The sequence below is a fragment of the Paramormyrops kingsleyae genome, chromosome 4, assembly GCF_048594095.1.
Source record: "Paramormyrops kingsleyae isolate MSU_618 chromosome 4, PKINGS_0.4, whole genome shotgun sequence".
Taxonomy (NCBI): domain Eukaryota; kingdom Metazoa; phylum Chordata; class Actinopteri; order Osteoglossiformes; family Mormyridae; genus Paramormyrops; species Paramormyrops kingsleyae.
The window spans coordinates 41,121,489-41,140,256 of record NC_132800.1 but is presented as its reverse complement, the minus strand read 5'-3'; the positions used below and the strand labels follow the sequence as shown (position 1 = coordinate 41,140,256).

Here is an 18,768-nt window from a genome sequence, read left to right as displayed (position 1 = left end):
CCCAACCCTATACTACATGGGAGGGGAGTAAAAAATTGGTCTCTTCCAGTCCATTAACCTGCATTGCTGGTGGAAAAATGGCACGTTCTTTCATTCGCTGTCTCAGACTTGTATTTTATAAAGTGCCATTTGGGGTAACTCTGTCCAGGAACTGTGTGCAAATAGTTCGTCCAGTTTGCATGACTTCAGGTATGCATCTTATTTCTGCCTCAGAGAAGAAAATTTGCTTAAATGGAAAACTGAAGTAGTTTCATCCATGTTAATAATATGTCTTTTTTGTTTGTCCAATACTGTAGAGATGGGTGTTAACATGCTACATTTACCCCATTGCATTTACTCTAGTTACTTTAAAAAAAAAAGAAAAAGAAAAATTATTTTTGCTCATGTTTTCGCTGTTGTTGTTTTGCTATTGCTGTGTGTGCAGCCATTATTGTATTGTATAGAATATGTCTGTATTGTAAAGTATCCTTGAGTGTGAGAAAGGCACTATATAAATATATTATTCCATGACAAACCTAAAATTAGCTACATCAAAAGCATTGCAAGGTAATAAAACTGTTACATATATGTAAATGCATGTGCATGTGTGTGCAGACTTGTTTTCAATGTCTAGTGTGAGATCAAATACATATGTGATAGAACGCCTTTTTTGGTAGGCAAAATGTTTTTTTTTTCCACAATCAGGATGAAATATAACATGAAATCTACAGAAACGCTTTGCGCAAAGTTGCAATTTTTGCGGACATTTTTCATCTGACTATTTTTGTTTTATGTATTTAAATGTGTGGGGGTGGTACAAGCAGCAAATCTTGTGGCAGCAGAGTAGTGCATAGAACCATGCATATACCGATCAGGACCTATAGTGAATGTTCACATCAAAAAACAAAATTGGGAACAAATGTGATCTCAGTAATTTTGATCATTGATAGTTGGTTCCAGGCAGGCTGATGCACACCAGTTCCTAGAGTTTACTCAGAAAAGTGTGAAAAAATACATCCAGAGAGCAGCAGGTTTGTGGAAGGAAATGCCTTGTTGATGTGACAGATAAGACAAAAATGGCCAGAGGTGACAGAAAAATGGTTCAAGGTGACAGAAAGGTTGTGGTAACTCAGATAACTTCTCTGTATAACTGTGGAGAGCAGGAAAGCATCTCAGAATGAACAGGATGTTAAAGCTTGAGGCAAATGGGCTGCTACAGCAGAAAGCCATGTCGGGTTTCACTCTTTCGGTCATAAACAGAAAGCCGAGGCTGCAGTCACCAAACTAGATACTTGACTTGAAAAATGTAGCCTGATCTGATGACTCTCAATTTCTGCTGAAGCACATGAATCCATGGACCAAACTTATCTTGTCTCAGTAGTCCAGGCTAGTGGTGGTGGTGTAAAATGGTGTAGGGAATGTTTTCTTGTCACACTTTAGGCCTGTAAATATCAATTGATTGTCACTTGAATGCCATAGCCTATTTGATTATCATTGCTGATCATGTGCACCCCTTCATGCCCACAATTCATTCATCTTCTAATGGTTTCTTCCAGCAAAATAATGCACCTTGTCACAAAGCAAAAGTTGCCTCAAACTGGTTTCATGAACATGACTGAGTTCCGTGTTCTTCAGTGGCCTTTCTCCCTGCAGGCCCCTGGAGGATGGGCTCCCCCTTTGAGTCTGGTCCCTCCCAAGGTTTCTTCCTTTTCGGGAGTTTTTCCTTGCCACTGTCGCCTTTGGCTTACTCACTGGGGGATTTGGGTGGGGATGCTGTAAAGCGCTTTGAGACGATGTAATGTTGTGATAATACGCTATACAAAAATAAAATTGTTTGTTGTTCTTGTTGTTCTCATTAACTCAGTCTAAATTCAGTAGAAGACCTTTAGAGTGTGGTGGAACGGCAGATTCGCAGCACAGATATGCAGCTGAAAAATCTGCAGAAATTGTGATGCAGTCATATTGTTACGTGCTGAATGGGCACGGAGTGGAGACAGAGGAGTGGGAGTCCAGGAAGTCAGGGAAGCGAAGGATTTATTGGGGAAACAAGGGTTTTATGGGGGAGACAGTCGGGCACACGGGACAAACAGGCAGTAAACGTCAATGATAGGACTGGGGGAAGACGAACAGCGAGGTACTTAAATACACCAGACTACATTGAACGAAACTAGACACAGCTGGTGATTCCACACAGAACAGTGAGGGAGGGGGCGTGGCACACGGGGATCAGACGAGCGGGGCATGACACATATCAGAATGGAACAGAATATGAAATGGATGTTTCCATCATCTAGTGGAATCCATCCCATGAAAAAGTGAAGCTGTTTTCAGAGCAAATAGAGGTCCGACCCAGTATTAGTATAATGTTTCTATAATATAGTGCTCAAGGAGTGTATATTAGGTATAGTTTATATAACAATGTTTTTTCTCTTGTCCTTGGTAACAGAAAATTAGTGCTAACATTGTCTAACAGTGCTAAAGGATCAATCTAATGAGTCAATGATCTGAAGATATGATATTTGTGTAATGTATAGAATAATACAGTCCTTATTAAATTATTATGTTTTTAAACCACTTTTGGCCCTATAGGATTGCAGTCTCTGACACGATACGATGATACACAAGTAACCGTAGACTGGAAGAAGAAGCTGACCCCAGAACAGTATGTGGTAACAAGGGAGAAGGGCACAGAGATGGTAAGTCCAAGTCTTTCACTGAACCAGTGTGTCATGATCTGTCTCCGTCTGTCCTGTTCCCTGTTCTGCCATATGGTTTCCAGATGTCTGTGTTGGCCATCCTGTGTCTTCCTCTTGTTTTCAGTTCCCCATTACATGTGTTCCCTAATGGTTAGTCACTTGTTATGACCCACACTTAGCCCTCGTTATTAGCGAATATATGTTCCTGCCTGTGCTTTACCTCTTGGCCCAGCCATTGTAGATGTACATTGTACAATAGCTACAATATTAGCTATTGTAGTGGTGAGTGTTGGTGATGTTCTGTTTCCCCTTGTACACTAGTAGCCAAAATTGTGGAAACACCTAGCATTTTGGCATTCAAAGAATGTTACAAATATCATACATTGAAAGAATAAATAAGTATCTGGAGCAACAGTTGAATCAAGTTCTGCAATCTCTAAAAACTGGAAGTGTTTCTACAGTTTTCGACACTAGTGTAGTTAGTGTGTCATTTGTTTAGTTTCCCTGAACCTTGCCCTGGTGTTAGAGTAGCCCTTTATTCCTCTTGTTATACCTGCTTCCTGTTTTGACTCCTTGCAGTCCTTTTGTTTCTGTTTAGTTGTGCTTCCTTATTCTAATAAACCCCTTCAGTTCTCCCTGAAGGCTGCGTCTTGGTTCTCCCTCCTTTTGTGATGATACAGTGCAGGACACTAACATAGTTCAGGTCCTCAGAGGGTTATGGCTAAAGCTCAAGGTAGGACTAGAATTTTTTTTTTTTATGAGGCAGAAGAGTATGAAAATATGACACAGAACCATAACCCACAAGTGAATACTCATCTCTGCCCTAAGCTAGTGCTTCTCAAACTGGTCCTCTGGGTCCCCAGACGGTCCATAGTTTTGCAAAAAACTGGACTGTCTGTTGGTTCCCAAGGACTGGGGTGAAAAACATTGCCATAAGCTTTCCAGGGTCCTCTTGAATCTGCCCAGCTGGCCTTAATGGGATTGATTGCCCTGGTTTGGACAAGCAAGGGCTTTTGAAACACATTTAAATCTCTCACTACCCGCTTCTCTGCCCAGCCATTTAGTGGGATCTATTTGAACCACACTGAGGAAGGCATGTACCACTGTATCTGCTGTGACATCCCGCTCTTCAGGTAAAGATCTCTTAGTCAAACTCTGCTGCTACTCTTGTGTTCAGAAATTCAGTGCTTTACCATTACTGCAAATAACAACAATAATAATCATTTTAATTGACTCTGTATTTCTCATCCAATACGCAATATCCTTGATGAGCACAGACGTTTCATGCTAAATAATTGATTATGAAAAGCGTGTCAGTAAATCCTTATTATTTTTATAGCAGCCTGAGTTTACGGTTATGATGGACAAAATCTTTATATTCATTATATAGTCAAAAAGTACTTCTGCATTTGCTGGGACTTTCATTGTATTAGTATTTGCTAATCTCGACATTGTCTTACAGATTAAAGCAACTGCAGAACTATGCCATTAGTGCCTGTTAATCGTAGATTAGCTTTCAAATAGATTAGCCATTTGCCACCTGGTGGTAGGTTCAAGTTATGCAAGCTGATTTTCAGTATTGATATCTCATATGGGGTCTTTAACCTGATCTCACGTCCCTTTTCAGCTCCAAGTCCAAGTATGACTCTGGGACAGGCTGGCCATCATTCACCCAGGCCCATGGGACATGGGAAAATGACGAGAATCATGCCAACATTTTGCGAAGACCTGACAACTCGCTAGGTAGTGAGGCGACAGAGGTGATATGCAAACAGGTATGCTATATTGCAAATTATTGTCGTATCATGCCGAAGGAGAAGTTTTAGTTTGACCTTGGTTTGATTTTGATGCTAGGCTAAATGAGTAGTTATGAAAAATGGATGGATGGATCTATGCATGTTTCACTCTGATTATGACTGCAATGTGTTTTTCATAGTGAATGGAAACATTTTCACAAAGTATTATGTGCTAGTTCATAGCAAAATCAAGATAGATTTGCCAGCATCTTTTTTGCACAATTATCACATTTGCTGGTTCCATCATTAGCTTTTTCCTATTCTGTACAGGTAAGTTCAACACTTGTGGCACTTTTCCACTGCCACCAAGAACTGAGTTGCACCCAAGCTGAACCAGAAAGAGACGATTTTCCATTGTAAATCATGCGAAATGCAGGGAGGCATATAAAAGCTGGTAATCTGCAACAATATGCATGCATTAGTAGTATCGTGTATCATGATGCATTAATAAATTCCTGATAATTCGGAACTTGAAAATTTCCAATCTCTGATTGGAAGTAATATAGAATGGCTAAATGGAATGGATTTGAAATGTAAATTTACGCAAGCAAATTGTAATTCTGCTGGCGATTGATGCTAACATAACATGCCAATTCTCACAGACGTGTTAGTGGAAATTAGCACGATAAAACATAATGTACAGTTGAGCAACCGTGATTGACGTAGGCGATGACATCAATGCTGAAAATGCATTGACATCAATATTTTAAATTGAGTCATCTTTTTTTCTCATTATGGTAACTCTTTACTTGATAGGCAAAAATACTTAGTAATAACTCAGTTATTATTGAAGTACAAATCTTGAACAAATCATGAACAAATACAGTCGCTACTATACCCATTAATTATGAACAAACATCCATATTTCACTTGTGTTATTCATTCTTGTTCCTTTAGTAGTTCACAAAGGTTTACAGAATTAACAGATATAGTAAAAAAATATAGTAACTGCTTGGGATAAAAGTTGCATCATGATTCATTAATGATGAACCAACTCGAGATCAGTATGTAACTAAGACTTAGTTTGTGGTTAATTAATACATAAGTAATAGCATAATACTATATTTTTGTACCCCATCAAGTAAAATGCTACCTAAATGATTTTAATGAAACTACCTTTTTGATTTCTAAAATGCTTCAATACATTATAACAAATAATTTCCTTTGATATCACTACATAATTATGTGAGTAGTTAAAATTATCGCAAAAGAAAAAAGGTGGTTTGTACACTGTATAAAGTTTCGATGGCAAACCACAGCGGCACTAGCAGTATGCACGATCACCTGAAGAGGAAACACCTATTCAGGATGATGGACCACCAGAAGAGGCAAAAGCCTAAGTGTTATCTATTCATGTATATTTAATTACCATTAGTATAGAGAGCTTTTGCGTATTGCAGCACTGATGAGATCTGGTAGCCCTAGTGTTGTTGTTGCTGTTGTAGATTATAGTTGTATTTCTCTATTGTCATGCCTGTGTCTTGTGTGTAGCCTGTCCGATCCTCGCATACTCTTAGCTTGTATAAGTCTCCCACCATGTATGCACCTTACAGTTCGGGGTTTGACCACCTCGTGTTTCCCTGTTATACTTCGGTTCGGTGCTTGTTAGGTGCTGGTTACAGTCCTGTTAAGGACTATAATAAAGATTGTGTTCTGTCCCGGCAAGCAAGTCTCCTCGTTCTTTGCTGCTATCGCGATGCCTCGGTCTGCCTGGCGCTACAATATGTTTTGTCCTTGTAGTTGCTAAATACATTCATTATTAAAGCCATAAATTTGTCTTTCTGTTACCTTAGGATTTCCATTGAATAAGTGTTTGAAAAAATGTTTTGGCTGGAATCTAGGATTATTCTACATTCATTGATAGTACCAGCAATGCCTTTACCAAGTTGACCCTTCTGTAGTGAATAACTGAGGTGAGCTGGAACCGTGCTGGAAACGTTCTGTAACTAGTGTCTCTTTGTGGTTCTGGTCGGGTATGGCCTAGTTCCTTGTGCCAGTGGTAAGTGGTCTATTTTGCAAACAATATATGTGAAGGGAGAACTTAATCAAACTGAGTGAGATACGGTGATGGTGTCCATTGTTGACACAGCCCTGTTGCCTTGTTTTTACAGTGCGATGCACACCTAGGTCACGTGTTTGATGATGGACCGGACCCCACGGGCCAACGATTCTGCATCAACAGCTTGGCCCTGAATTTCAAACCCAAAGTTAAGTAGTGTGATTGCAGAAAAGGAAATTCCACTGAAAGACACCGGTGTTTACCCTATTCCTCACCTGAAAACCTACACTTACATGTCACAAAGTTTTCATATAGATCCCTGCTCACCATCGTTGCTTTTAGTGCATGACAAATATTTAGTAATAGCATTACAAGTCGATTTGGAGCTTTGTTTCTTGCTTTTAGTGCATGACAAATATTTAGTAATAGCATTACAAGTTGATTTGGAGCTTGGTTTCTTGCTCCCCTCCCCCCCCCACCCCGTACCTCTCCACATTTCATTTACGCATTTCCTGAGGTTTTCACACAATACTCTAATAAATAAGAACAACATGTTACAAGTGGACTGAAGTCAGAAATTGTATTGTTCATTTTACATTACAGGCATTTTATCAACATCAGTCGTCTCCTAAGTTTTGTTTTACTATTTGTTTAAAACAAAGTTAAAAAAACTGAGTAATGTGCAAGATAGTTTAAAGGTAATAAGCAATTCACCATGTGACACAGATAGCACTAAAAATACACAACGCTGTGGTTAAGTTCAGCCCAGTAGCAACTGTTAGTTGCATTTTGCAGAAATGGCTTTGAGTTGTCAACATTTTCAATCCTTCCAAGAGCATGCAAAATATTTTCCATAACATGCAAAATATAATCACTGATGCATCAATAATAATAATAATAATACCACAATTGTATCACACTTTTCTTTGCATTATGACATCATCATCAATGATACTGTACATGCACCATGAAGATAAATTAAAATCTGATTTGCTATATGATCAGCGATCATCACTCTTTCTGTATTAGACATGATCAACATGCAGCTAATAGCAATTTATTATTATTGATTAAATCAAGCCCAGCTTTGAGTAAGAAGTTTCCAAAGTGATTGTAGAAATAGGCTCTCGGTTCACCACAAGCCTACCCTGGGTGAGTAGCTGGAAGGTGCCTGAATGCTTTGGGAAGGATGGCTCTCTCAGATCAACGCTGGATTCAATCACATCCTGCGGCTTTTAGCTTGGTGGCCCCACTGTGACCCACAAAACTGTTCTTTCTCATTGCTCACTAGCCAATCATCTTGCTCCAGCCTGATCTTAATCTGTTGTATTTCTATACTTAAATGTGTTATCAAAAATATCAAAGCAATATCTAAGACCCAGACCCCAAACAGAAAATAGCGATACCATTCACCAATATACCCTGTCAAGAAAGAAAGTAATTTTACTGTTAACAATATTCATGTGAATAGAACAGTTTATGCACCTTACGTTAACTATGTAAGCATCACCATGGCTATTTTTATGTTTAATTTCTGCATTTATTTAAAGTGGTTGCTTGTAACACCACCATGTAAATCGACAAACTACAAAATTTTCATCAAAAATTTGAAATATGGAAGTATGTACTTACATAGCTCGGGACAAGAACAATCTCCACTGCATAAAAAAAGTAAACAGACTTTTAAAATGGCTAAACCTCAAAGCGTTTGATGTTGACCTAGGTGGTAGTAATGTTTCTTACCTTTCATGGGTCATTTCTTGAAGTTGAGAACAGGACTAAGCACTAAAGCTTACAATTTACATGTGTACCACAGCCGGGTCATACTGGCAGAGAATAAATTGTGTTCATGTGAAATAGGAATGCAATACATGGGCGGAGCATCACAATCTTGCTAAGTTACAAGGCACAAGTGTGGCAGTGTGCGTGTGCATGGGCATAAGTTACAGGGGGGTCGTAACCCCAGGTTTGGGTGTGTGGAGTTTGCATGTTCTCTCAGGGTTTGTGTGGTTTGTGAGCTAACCACCTGGTTTGTGATAAAAGCTTGAAACCTAGTGTAGCGAGTGGCAATGGGATACTGCCGGATGGTACCAAACAATGGTACTAATGGCCACAATTCAGCTCGACTACGCCACCCCAGGTGTTACACCCAGAGAAAGCTTGGTCGTCCTACCCCCAGGCCAAGGCACACTGGTCCGTTTACCATAAGAGCGGAGAGACATTGTTCCAAACACACAAATTTTATTAAAGCTAAAACCATAAGAAGAGTAGTCAATCAGAACACCATAGGACTAAAGTACAGCCCGGATACCAGCAGCCACTTCTTGCTGGTCTAAGACTGGGCGCTGAAACCTAAGACAGCACAGAAGAACCCAAAGGATTCAGGCAATCACACGGGTGTAATCACACCAAACCCACAAAAAAAGGAAAAGCACTGCAGTTTAAACAAACAAAAATTAACCAAACAAATAAAATACATGGCAACATAACCTTCAACAAAACGATTTACATTAATGGACACAATAAAAACACATTTTGCCCATCCAAAACCTGAAACAGAATATACCAACCAAAAGTAAACGTAATACAATTAAAACAACAAAAGAAACAAACCTTTGAAAAACGGGGGACCAATCAGCCCCTCTGACACCCCGTCTTACGCATGCAGACGCACCCCCCCAGCCAAATAGCTCCCCAGCTAAGGACCCACTGATGAAATCGGCCGGCTACAGGCTGGACGGAGTACAACAAGGCAAACCGGAAGCGCTCAAAGCGCGAAACAGTGCAAACAGTGGCCGGAGGCAGAGCAGAGCCGCCGCCACACCACAGCACATGGGACCCTGTGGTAATAGAATATTAAGGTAAGGGGCTGATTAATTATAATGTAACGCTATCTGCCCCATACCTGTCAAGTTTAGGATTTGAAAATAAGGGAAATTTTCCAGCACCCACCGCGAGCCATCCCACCACCCCAGCCAAGCTCCAGTATCCCTTACATTTTAAGACAGGTGTACAAGAAATCTAAAATAACCACTTGTCATTTACATTTTGTTTTCATTACACATTTTCTTTTAATTTCTCATGTTCACTCATGTGGCTCTCTGGCATTCACCAATGACTTATTATACAGATTTGTGCAGACTTTGTATCCTTGTTGAAGTCGTCACAGAAGGTGAAAGTAACATTGTTTTTGGCACACAGCATTGCCATTTTAACCTCCGCATTTATGACCTGGTTAATGTTGTAAATGACCTGCAGACTACTGCAGGTGGCTACTGACAGTTCAGTTTGGAGAGGCAGAGGAATTTCTTTAAATGATATTATAATATGGGAGATTTACGGGAAAATACTAATACTGGAGGACGGCGGGAAAGAGGGGTAAAATATGGTAGTTTTCCGGCCAAAACAGGAGACTTGACAGCTATGATCTGCCCACATACAAACCAGGCAAAACATTTAACTCACACCTTGGGAGAAGCCCAGCCGTATTATTCCCAGCGTCAGGCGTCCTATCGCAGCTTGTAACATTTACACCGCTCAGGGGCTAAACACAACGGTGCAAGATGTCCCGACCACTAATCCGCAAAAGAACTGGGAGTCCAACAATTGAAATGACCGCCGAAAAGTAGTGTAGTGCGTCTGTGCCGGGGTAACCCCGTAACCCTTATAGTCTGAGCGCCCTCTCCTGTTGGCTACCCAACCCCAGGACTTAATAGCGCACACACCTCGTTTTCTCCTACTGCTACACTAGAACTCAATGACAATATAATGGTTTTGCTGTTGCTGGGGGAATGGCTTTAGATCAGGGGTGGCCAATCTTATCCACAAAGGGCCAGTATGTGCGTACGCAAGTTTTTGGGATGACCTTTAGGTCAGCTGTTCAAACTCATGGTATGAAACCCATGGTGAAGAAAAGGCGGCAAATAAAAGTCTCACATGAGATTTTGGTTTCTCTAGATGCTTATATGTTCTGTCAAGGATGAAGAGTTTCACATCTTTCACACCTGCCAGCTTGATAAGCAAACTGTAGTGGGTCTAATTTGCCATCAATGAGAGACAACTTTAGCTTTTAAAAGTTTCCCAATAATTTTCATCAAGAAGGATGTAAGTGGAACAGATCTGCACTCATTTCCTTGGGGCTTTTTGGTTTGGGATTGGGTATTATGGTGGATGTTTTCCATAAAGTATGTGTCTGACCACTCTTGGCACACATCTGGAAGATTTAGGGGCACCATCAATGTTAGTGTTAACATGGTTTTCTCCTCTGATGGTGTGAGAGACACTACTGGTTTTAGATTTGCCTGATTAACGTGAATAGATTCTGACAGACGTGTGCAGTTCCTTCAGTGCTGTCCTGGCACAAACTGAAACACAAACTCTGGTGAGGCAGACAAAATGCACTTTGCCTCCTGAGACACATACACTGACCTTTCAGCATTGCAGACTTTAACTGGGACGTACCGTGGTGACATGCTACGGTGGCTTTGTTAATCCCTGCTCCTCCTCCATTATTCTCGTGTGTAGTAAAAGTGTAGTATAACAATGTAGATAGCTGTGGTCTTTCTGGAAATAGAACAGCAACCATGTTTTAGCCAGAAAGTCGCAGAGCTGCAGCATCGGTAATGTTAACATACATACAGCAAAATTCTAAAAACCATATAAGCATTAAAATTTGTTTACTTTTTTGCATGAAATCACAGAAATCTATAATGTTGCAGCATTAGTCAGCTTTGGTGCTGCTTTGGCCTGTGAGCGAGGCCCTAAACCCCAATCGCCCCAGGGACTGTCTGACCCTATTCTCTCAGAAGATACTTCGTAGAGTGGTGCAGACGACGGAGAACATCATCGGGTCATCGCTCCCATCTGTTCAAGAACTATACCACTCACGTTGCCATAGCAGATCCATTAAGATCATAAAAGATCCTACACACCCAGCACATGGACTGTTTGAACTTCTGCCGTCTGGAAAACACCACCGCAGCATACACTGCAGAACAGCCAGATTTAACAGGAGTTTCTACCCCCAGGCCATCAGAATACTAAACTCTGTTAAATAACCTTTTGACCTTTTACTCTCCTACCTATTGTGCACTTTATAATCACTGATAGGTCTCAAGTTTTCAATCTACTTATATAGTGCAATAACTAATTCACTGTAATTTTTCATAGTATATATCACCCACTGAATATTTTCGTGTATATATATTTATTGTTTGTACTTTGCTGCTTTTTGTTGCCATGCTGTGTTAACTACCTCTGTAAAGTGAAATGTCTGCATGTTGTATGTCTGTTGTCTTGAGTGCACTTGTCCCTTATGTCTGCACATTGAGCCTTGGAGAAACGCAATTTCGTTCTGCCTGCATCTGTCTTTGTACTGTTGTATGGTGTGAATGACAATAAACTTTCACTTCCCTTCACTTCACTTCAGTTGTATTTTGCTTTGGATGAAAGCTTCTGCTAAATGAATTAATAAATAAAGACTAATGTGCAAATGTGCAGTATGTTTAAGGGTGTGCACAGTTTGGTGTGACAGTAATTCAGTTGTTGAACCTCAGTGTACATGAAAACAACGTGCACTCCCTCTTCAGTACCTTAATCCAGGTATGCTCTGCTGCATTCACATAAATCAATATTAATTAAAGTGCTCATGCAAAGAGTGAAGATGTTTTCCGTGGTGAGTCACAATTTAAGAAGTGTCTGGGTGCAGATCTCATCCATGAAAGAGGTCGCACTGTAACCATTATCGCCTTCTATTGTTCTGGGGTGGTATTGCAAAAAAAAATTAAAATCTAACGTACATCGAGAAATTGACACTGCAATGTCCAGGGTGTTCAACTATTTTCTTTCTTCTGTCTCTATGTAAGACCACCATCCTTCTACTGAGGAAGCTTGAGGGTTTCAACAGACATGAGACAGAGTTTTTGTGGACCATGTGACCATTGAATAACTGAAATCTGAATGTTAATAAAGACAATAGCATAAGAATCCATTTTTAAATTATTATTATTATTATTATTATTATTATTATTACATCAAAAAGTGATTTTGCAACTTTTGCTAACAAATGCTTTTACTGCCAACACTGCATTCACACCCACTCATCACAAGTCATTACGCAAATCTGCGTTGATTGTTTTGGTTTCCAAATATGTAGGGTCCGAACCTTATGAATTCCCAATTGTTTGGGATGTGGACCCCAGTATATTTGCTCTGCAAATCTTATTAAAATATTCATAAATTAACTAATCAGTAATCAATGCATATGTAACTAGTGTTCGATTCATATAACTGAGCATCCCAGCCCAGTGTCAGTCCAGTACAGATTTGCATAAAGACATAAAGACCCAATAACCCCCAGGCTGAAAGACACACATCTGGCACTTAGACATTGTCCCTCATTACAATGCTGGTGCAGTAGTGGTTTAGACAAAACCTTCCATAGACATACTGACCGCCTCATTGACTTAAACCCATCTCTTATAAATCTTGTCTATCTATGTGCATCATTTCTAGGAAAAAGTCATCATTTAGCGTACTAGAGCTTTTGAAACACAATTTATAAAGAAGCGTGATTTGAATATGGTGATTGTGTTCTTCACATATAAAGATACGGGTGAAGCAGCACTCAACATATGACAATATGGAACACAAAACGCTTTGAATCACTCTGAATCAGTTTGCAACAGATCGCTAATTTTGTGTCCATTCAGATACAATCATGTGTTTTCCGTACAATGACGTTGTTTCCTGCACTCAGGATGGAGGTGGGTTTCATGCAGGTTGGAAATGGACTGACATCAGGTGAGATCTACGCTGGAAACTGTTGCACTATTTTACTGATTACATACGATTAACATTAGTGCTGATGTGACATGTAACTCTCAGCATGGAGTAAATGTACTACCCAGACTGTTTGAAGGCCTTTCAGGTTTGGGGGTGGTGCTCATGATCAGAAGTTTGCCAGTTCAAATGGAAAAGGTGAAAATCTCTCCATAGGATTCTGTAAAGTATGTCTATTCCATTCCCACTAAATCAGAAAATATCAGGCATTTGGAGCATTTTTTTATTTAGAACTTTTTAAGTGAAAATTTCAAGTGTCATTAATAAGCGAGGTTTATTGGATGAATGATGTTGCAGCAGTACTGATGGACAAGATGGGCAGTGGCGACACCTACTGGGCACCAAAGGAACCTTTTTTCTCCAGTAATTATTATTTTTTCCCCAGTATATATCGGAAAAATTTCAGATCCTTTTTACTGCAACAGACAATTAGCCATGTTGTACAGCTCGGTGTGAGTGTAAGTGTGTCATAAGCTAATTAAAAAGGCTCAATCAGAGAGACAGGCTGGAGGTGGTGGAGAAAGGGAGAAAGACTATCATTGTTTCAACGATACACTTTTTTTGGAGCACCATCAGGCAGTGATTCATATCACCACAGGGCAGCAAGAAGAGTTTCAGTGGCTCCTTTTTACCAACTAACATCTACTCCGTCTATCCATCTTATAAACTTTGCTTATTAATGACCCTTGTAACTCTTTATCTGACCTCAGATTGGTTCTACATATTTTTGCACATCAAGTCAAAAGTAGTAACTTAGTGGCCATTTATTGGGACTGTAAAAGAACCATTTTTCAAACACAAAGAGATCAAGAAGGGTTTAAATGGTACCTCTAACACCTCAGATCAACTTGGAACCTAACAAACCCAAGTAGTTTTTATAACAGCTTATTCAGTCCAATAAACTTCTAGTCTTTTTTCCATATCAAGTGTATGTTTTTTAAGCTTCAAATCCCATTTTGGGTAAGTTGATAGATATTAATAAACAGTACAGAGTACAGTCTACAAAGAATCTGCAGTATTTAATGTCTTCAATCGATTAGACTATGACTGATTAAATCAATGTAATCCTTGCCGATCGTACACTCTATAATTTACTGCTTGTTTTATATTTTGCAATTTACAAACACAAGGTTCATCAATGAATTTTTTAAACCGTCTTAAAAACTATATAAAAGGCTGAATATTTATATTGAAAGTAATTCTACTTTCAATGTAACGTTTTGGACATGTTTTGACACATTAGCTCGATTTACAAATTAAACGGAGGACAGTCAAGCAACCTGGATGTTTAAAATGCATGATGCATTTTAGCATCGGTCTTTCGTTGTGCTTTTTATGGCTGTCATTTACGGAGGCGATGCGTTGACAGAGTGTGGGACGGAGCTTCGACGCTTTGGCGACATCTGCAGCACATTTCAGCAGCTTCTGAAGTTTAGCACGACGGCCAAAACCGCCGTCGTAAGCTGAACAGCAACTGGGCGGTCCTCACACTCCTGCAGAAGGGAAAGACGCTCAGACTCAGAAATCGGCCTACCGATAAACGCGACCTGGGCAAAAACAAATCGCTATATATGCACTAAAGCTATTTATTTTGTTTTTCTTGCCCTGTGCTTTAAGCGATGAGTTATTTTGTTCTTCCTTAATTATAGTATATGTGAAATAAAAGGTTTTTGTGATTGTTAAAAAAATATAATAATTAATAAAACCAATTAATGGTGAGTGCCGGAAGTTTAAAAATCAACATTTGTGTGGGTATAGTTGAATTCAGAAGACTCAACATAATTTATATGTTGTTATAAATGTATTTTTTTAAATGTTATAAATAATTTGTTCACTCTAATCAGGTTTTTCAAATTGTGAATTAAATTAATGAATTAAACAATTCTGTGAAGATAGCTGGCCACTCAGTAGCGTTTGATTCAAAGACAGGACAGAATTATGCTGTCAACATTATAAACGAGTATTAGTAATAAAAGTATATTGATATAAATGATATCGTGTCATCCTATATTTCGTTTTGAAAATATATTGTTACCATAAAAATTCAATATACCACCCAGGCCTACTGGAAACTGATCTTGAGCCATATATGAACCGAATACTTCTATGTATATTCAGATAAGCCTTCTCGGCAGGTGATTTCTGATACTAAGGTAAACTTCTCTGTTTGCTTTAAGTGCATCACAATCCATAAAATAACAGGAAAGACAAAAAAACATGAGTCCTATAGGTAATAACGTGAGACTTGACACCTATGCTAAGGGCACCGGTGCAAAAACAGAGATGCTATAGACAGAGGCGATTCTAGAGACTCTGGGGCCCCAGGCAAAAACTCCATGGGGCCCCCCAACTTCCCCTCCCCCAGCATGGTAACATTTATTACCATTATTTTACTTTGAAGTGTAAATGAATAATATCAACAAAGAGACAGAATTATGCTGTCAACATCATCAATGACTGTTAATGCTGTTAAATTTAATTTTTCAAAATTTTGGACAAGAAATTTTGGTGAGTGATGATTAAAGTTAAATGTTATTAGAACTTTATACAAGATATAATTAAAATCTTTTACAAATAATTTTAAGATGAGAACCCCTTATTTAATAAAACCATTTGCACCTTGAATTAAATATATTTCCTGTACCCTATCCTGTCTTCATTTGAGGTCTACCAGCTTCAGATTTTATGTGATTATTCAATGAAAATTCAAACATGACAGACAGATTATCCCAAATAATTTCGCAAGCGCTTTGCCTCATACACAGTGAAGGACACTGACTTTTAACAGAAACTTGGCCCACAGTCAACATTTGAATCATTTTGTTTATTTTTGTCATTTATTTGTATCTCTGTATGATTTAACAGTAGGTTTTTAGCATAGGAACTATTTTAGTCAGAGCTAAAATCAGGGTACCTATACCCAGAGGAATTGGCACAGAAGTGTCTTGTAGAGCCGGTGTAACAAATTCAAAATAGAGTAATAGAATAGAATGCTACAATAGTAGAACAGCAATAGGATAATACAATAACAAAGAGAATAAAGAGTACATGCAAAACGTTATATAAAATGGGCAATGTGGTATATCTTCTGGTATGACAGTGCAAGTATGTAGGTGGAGGGTTCAAGGTTGATTTTCAAAGTGCTAAGGCTGGGCGATATGGAGCAAAAACCATATCTCTGCATTTTCAGGCACAATATTGATACATGATTCATATCTCAGTATTTTTTATGAAGTGGACTAAATATTGTGCTTTAAGCTGTAGCACATGTAAGATATCACAAACACTTTTTATTAAAATGGTGTGGTCAAAACGAAATCAAGATACAGGACTTTCTTACATGTTTCCAAATACACAACTATAACTGTTCAGTCAGACAAAAATTATACCAATATCTCTGTCACGCCCAGCTCCGTCCGATCCTCGTGTGTGCCACGCCCACCTCGTTACCTCATGTTAATCCCTGATTGTGATCACCTGTGTCCTGTTATTTCTGGCTAGTCTTCAGTTTTTAGTCCGTGTCTCAGTCAGTATTCCCCAGTTCTGTCATTGTAGTGTCTGTGATGTCATGTTCTGTTTGGTGCTTGTCGCCACACTGCCCTAAATAAACCCCCTTAACCTGTAAGCTTGGCTCCACTCACCTGCTTCCCAGCTCGTCTGCTCCTGACGTCTGACAATCTCCGTTACATGGGTCAAAAAAACAGCTACGACGTACCATAAAACCATATCAAATCTAAAATTTATTTGGCAATGGAAAGGCCTTCATTTTGAGCTATTAACCTTCAAGAAAGCAAAACAAATATTGAAAATTTGTGATATTTTTAAAACAATGTTTTAAAACGAAATGAACCGAGTAACAATGATTCTTCACCTTACGCCTCCACCAGCTTCCCCAAGAGACGCCAAATGAATGGTTTGATTTTTGCTGTGAATTCTGTACAACATCACGGCTGAAGCTCTGGCATTGTTTACAACCCAGTTGTAAGGTCTCTATAAAAAAAATCAATATAGAACTAATTTTACTGCACAATAAAAGTATATTGATATAAATGGTATTGTGTCATCCTATATTTCGTTTTGAAAATATATTGTTACCATAAAAATTCGATATACCACCCAAGCCTACTGGAAACTGATCTTGAGATGTATGGGAACTGAATACTTCTATGTATATTCAGATAAGCCTTCTCAGCAGCTGATTTCTGATACTAAGGCAAACTTCTCTGTTTGCTTTAAGTGCATCACAATCCATAAAATAACAGGAAAGACAAAAAAACACGAGTCCTATAGGTAATAACGTGAGACTTGACACCTATGCTAAATGCACCAGTGCAAAAACAGAGATGCTATAGACAGAGGCGATTCTAGAGACTCTGGGGCCCCAGGCAAAAACTCCATGGGGCCCCCCAACTCCCCCTCCCCCGGCATGGTAACATTTATTACCATTATTTTACTGTGAAGTGTAAATTAATATCAAAAAAGAGAATTTAATACACACAAAACCTTTATTTTTTACTTTTTTGAAAAACAGAAGATGCAAATAAAGCAGATTTGTCATTGCAATCTACTATGTAATCGGCTCCCCCCGAGCTTGGGGCCCCAAGCCATTGCCTGCCCTGTCGCTGCCTTTGGCTATAGATATAAGTGTAGGTATAGTCTCTGACCCCTTGCAATAATTTTCACTGGGGACCTTTATGTGTCTATATCCGAATACTATTAATATCCTCTAGAGGGCATCGGTTGTTAAGTTACTATGACTTATATTTTAGCGCTGATCTATCTATCTATCTATCTATCTATCTATCTATCTATCTATCTATCTATCTATCTATCTATCTAAGTCATGCCAACTTCACATTTTATGGGAACGCCTTTACTTAAACTGCAAAAAACCTACACTAAACTATTCTAAAATATTTTCATGCCCTCTGTTTTGATCTCATCTACAAGGTGTATCCTGTCTTTCCCCCCATGGATCAGTGCATAAATGTGAAATATTAGAGATCTAGCTGACTGTTATGAAATGTTTACTACGTGTAAAAGTGGCTGTGACGTAGTCCCCCAAAACCCCTCCCACCCGCTATGTTATGAAAGAAACTTTGGACGCTTAACTCTAAACTACTGTGAACCATCCGTAAGAGGAAAACCATCACATACTTATTAGGAATGTTTGCTGTTAAAGATAATTTTTACGCAGAAGACATTCTGCTGTTCTCTCTCTATAAACCAATCGTAAATATGTGACTATGTAAAATATGTAAACAAACAATGATGCACTAGATAGCTGTTTCAATTATGTAAGGCAGGGACGGATTATGGGTTGTGTGGGCCCCTGGGCAAAACGTTCGCGAGGCCCCCCCCCTCAAAAAAACAAAAAACGCCAGCATTGTCTGGGATGGCTAGTTGCTACGTCATCATGCCACTTGTGGGTCCAAACTAGTGCAGCGTACCGTGTTGT

General features: G+C 39.1%; 1 protein-coding gene and 1 long non-coding RNA gene across 2 annotated transcripts; one reads left to right on the top strand and one right to left on the bottom strand.

Moving 5' to 3' along the window:
• On the top strand, window positions 1-7,090 carry LOC111858955 (methionine-R-sulfoxide reductase B2, mitochondrial-like). Its single transcript, XM_023841197.2, has 5 exons — window positions 1-189; window positions 2,569-2,675; window positions 3,732-3,808; window positions 4,303-4,450; window positions 6,583-7,090. Exons 1-5 carry the CDS (start codon window positions 78-80, stop codon window positions 6,685-6,687), a joined length of 549 nt encoding a protein of 182 aa, XP_023696965.2. The 5' UTR covers window positions 1-77; the 3' UTR covers window positions 6,688-7,090.
• Window positions 7,032-8,365, bottom strand: LOC140588854 (uncharacterized). Its single transcript, XR_011990063.1, has 3 exons — window positions 8,214-8,365; window positions 8,103-8,128; window positions 7,032-7,892 (listed from the first exon to the last, which is right to left on the bottom strand). It is a non-coding gene; the product is annotated as an uncharacterized lncRNA (long non-coding RNA).
• Between the last annotated feature and the right edge of the window lie 10,403 nt (window positions 8,366-18,768).

Bases quoted from the DNA above. Each gene is read 5' to 3' on its own strand.
- LOC111858955 (XM_023841197.2), top strand. From the start codon at position 78: ATGGCACGTTCTTTCATTCGCTGTCTCAGACTTGTATTTTATAAAGTG. The intron at 2,676-3,731 runs GTAAGTCCAAGT...TTCTCTGCCCAG, and splicing joins GGGAGAAGGGCACAGAGATG to CCATTTAGTGGGATCTATTT. The intron at 3,809-4,302 runs GTAAAGATCTCT...GTCCCTTTTCAG, and splicing joins TGTGACATCCCGCTCTTCAG to CTCCAAGTCCAAGTATGACT.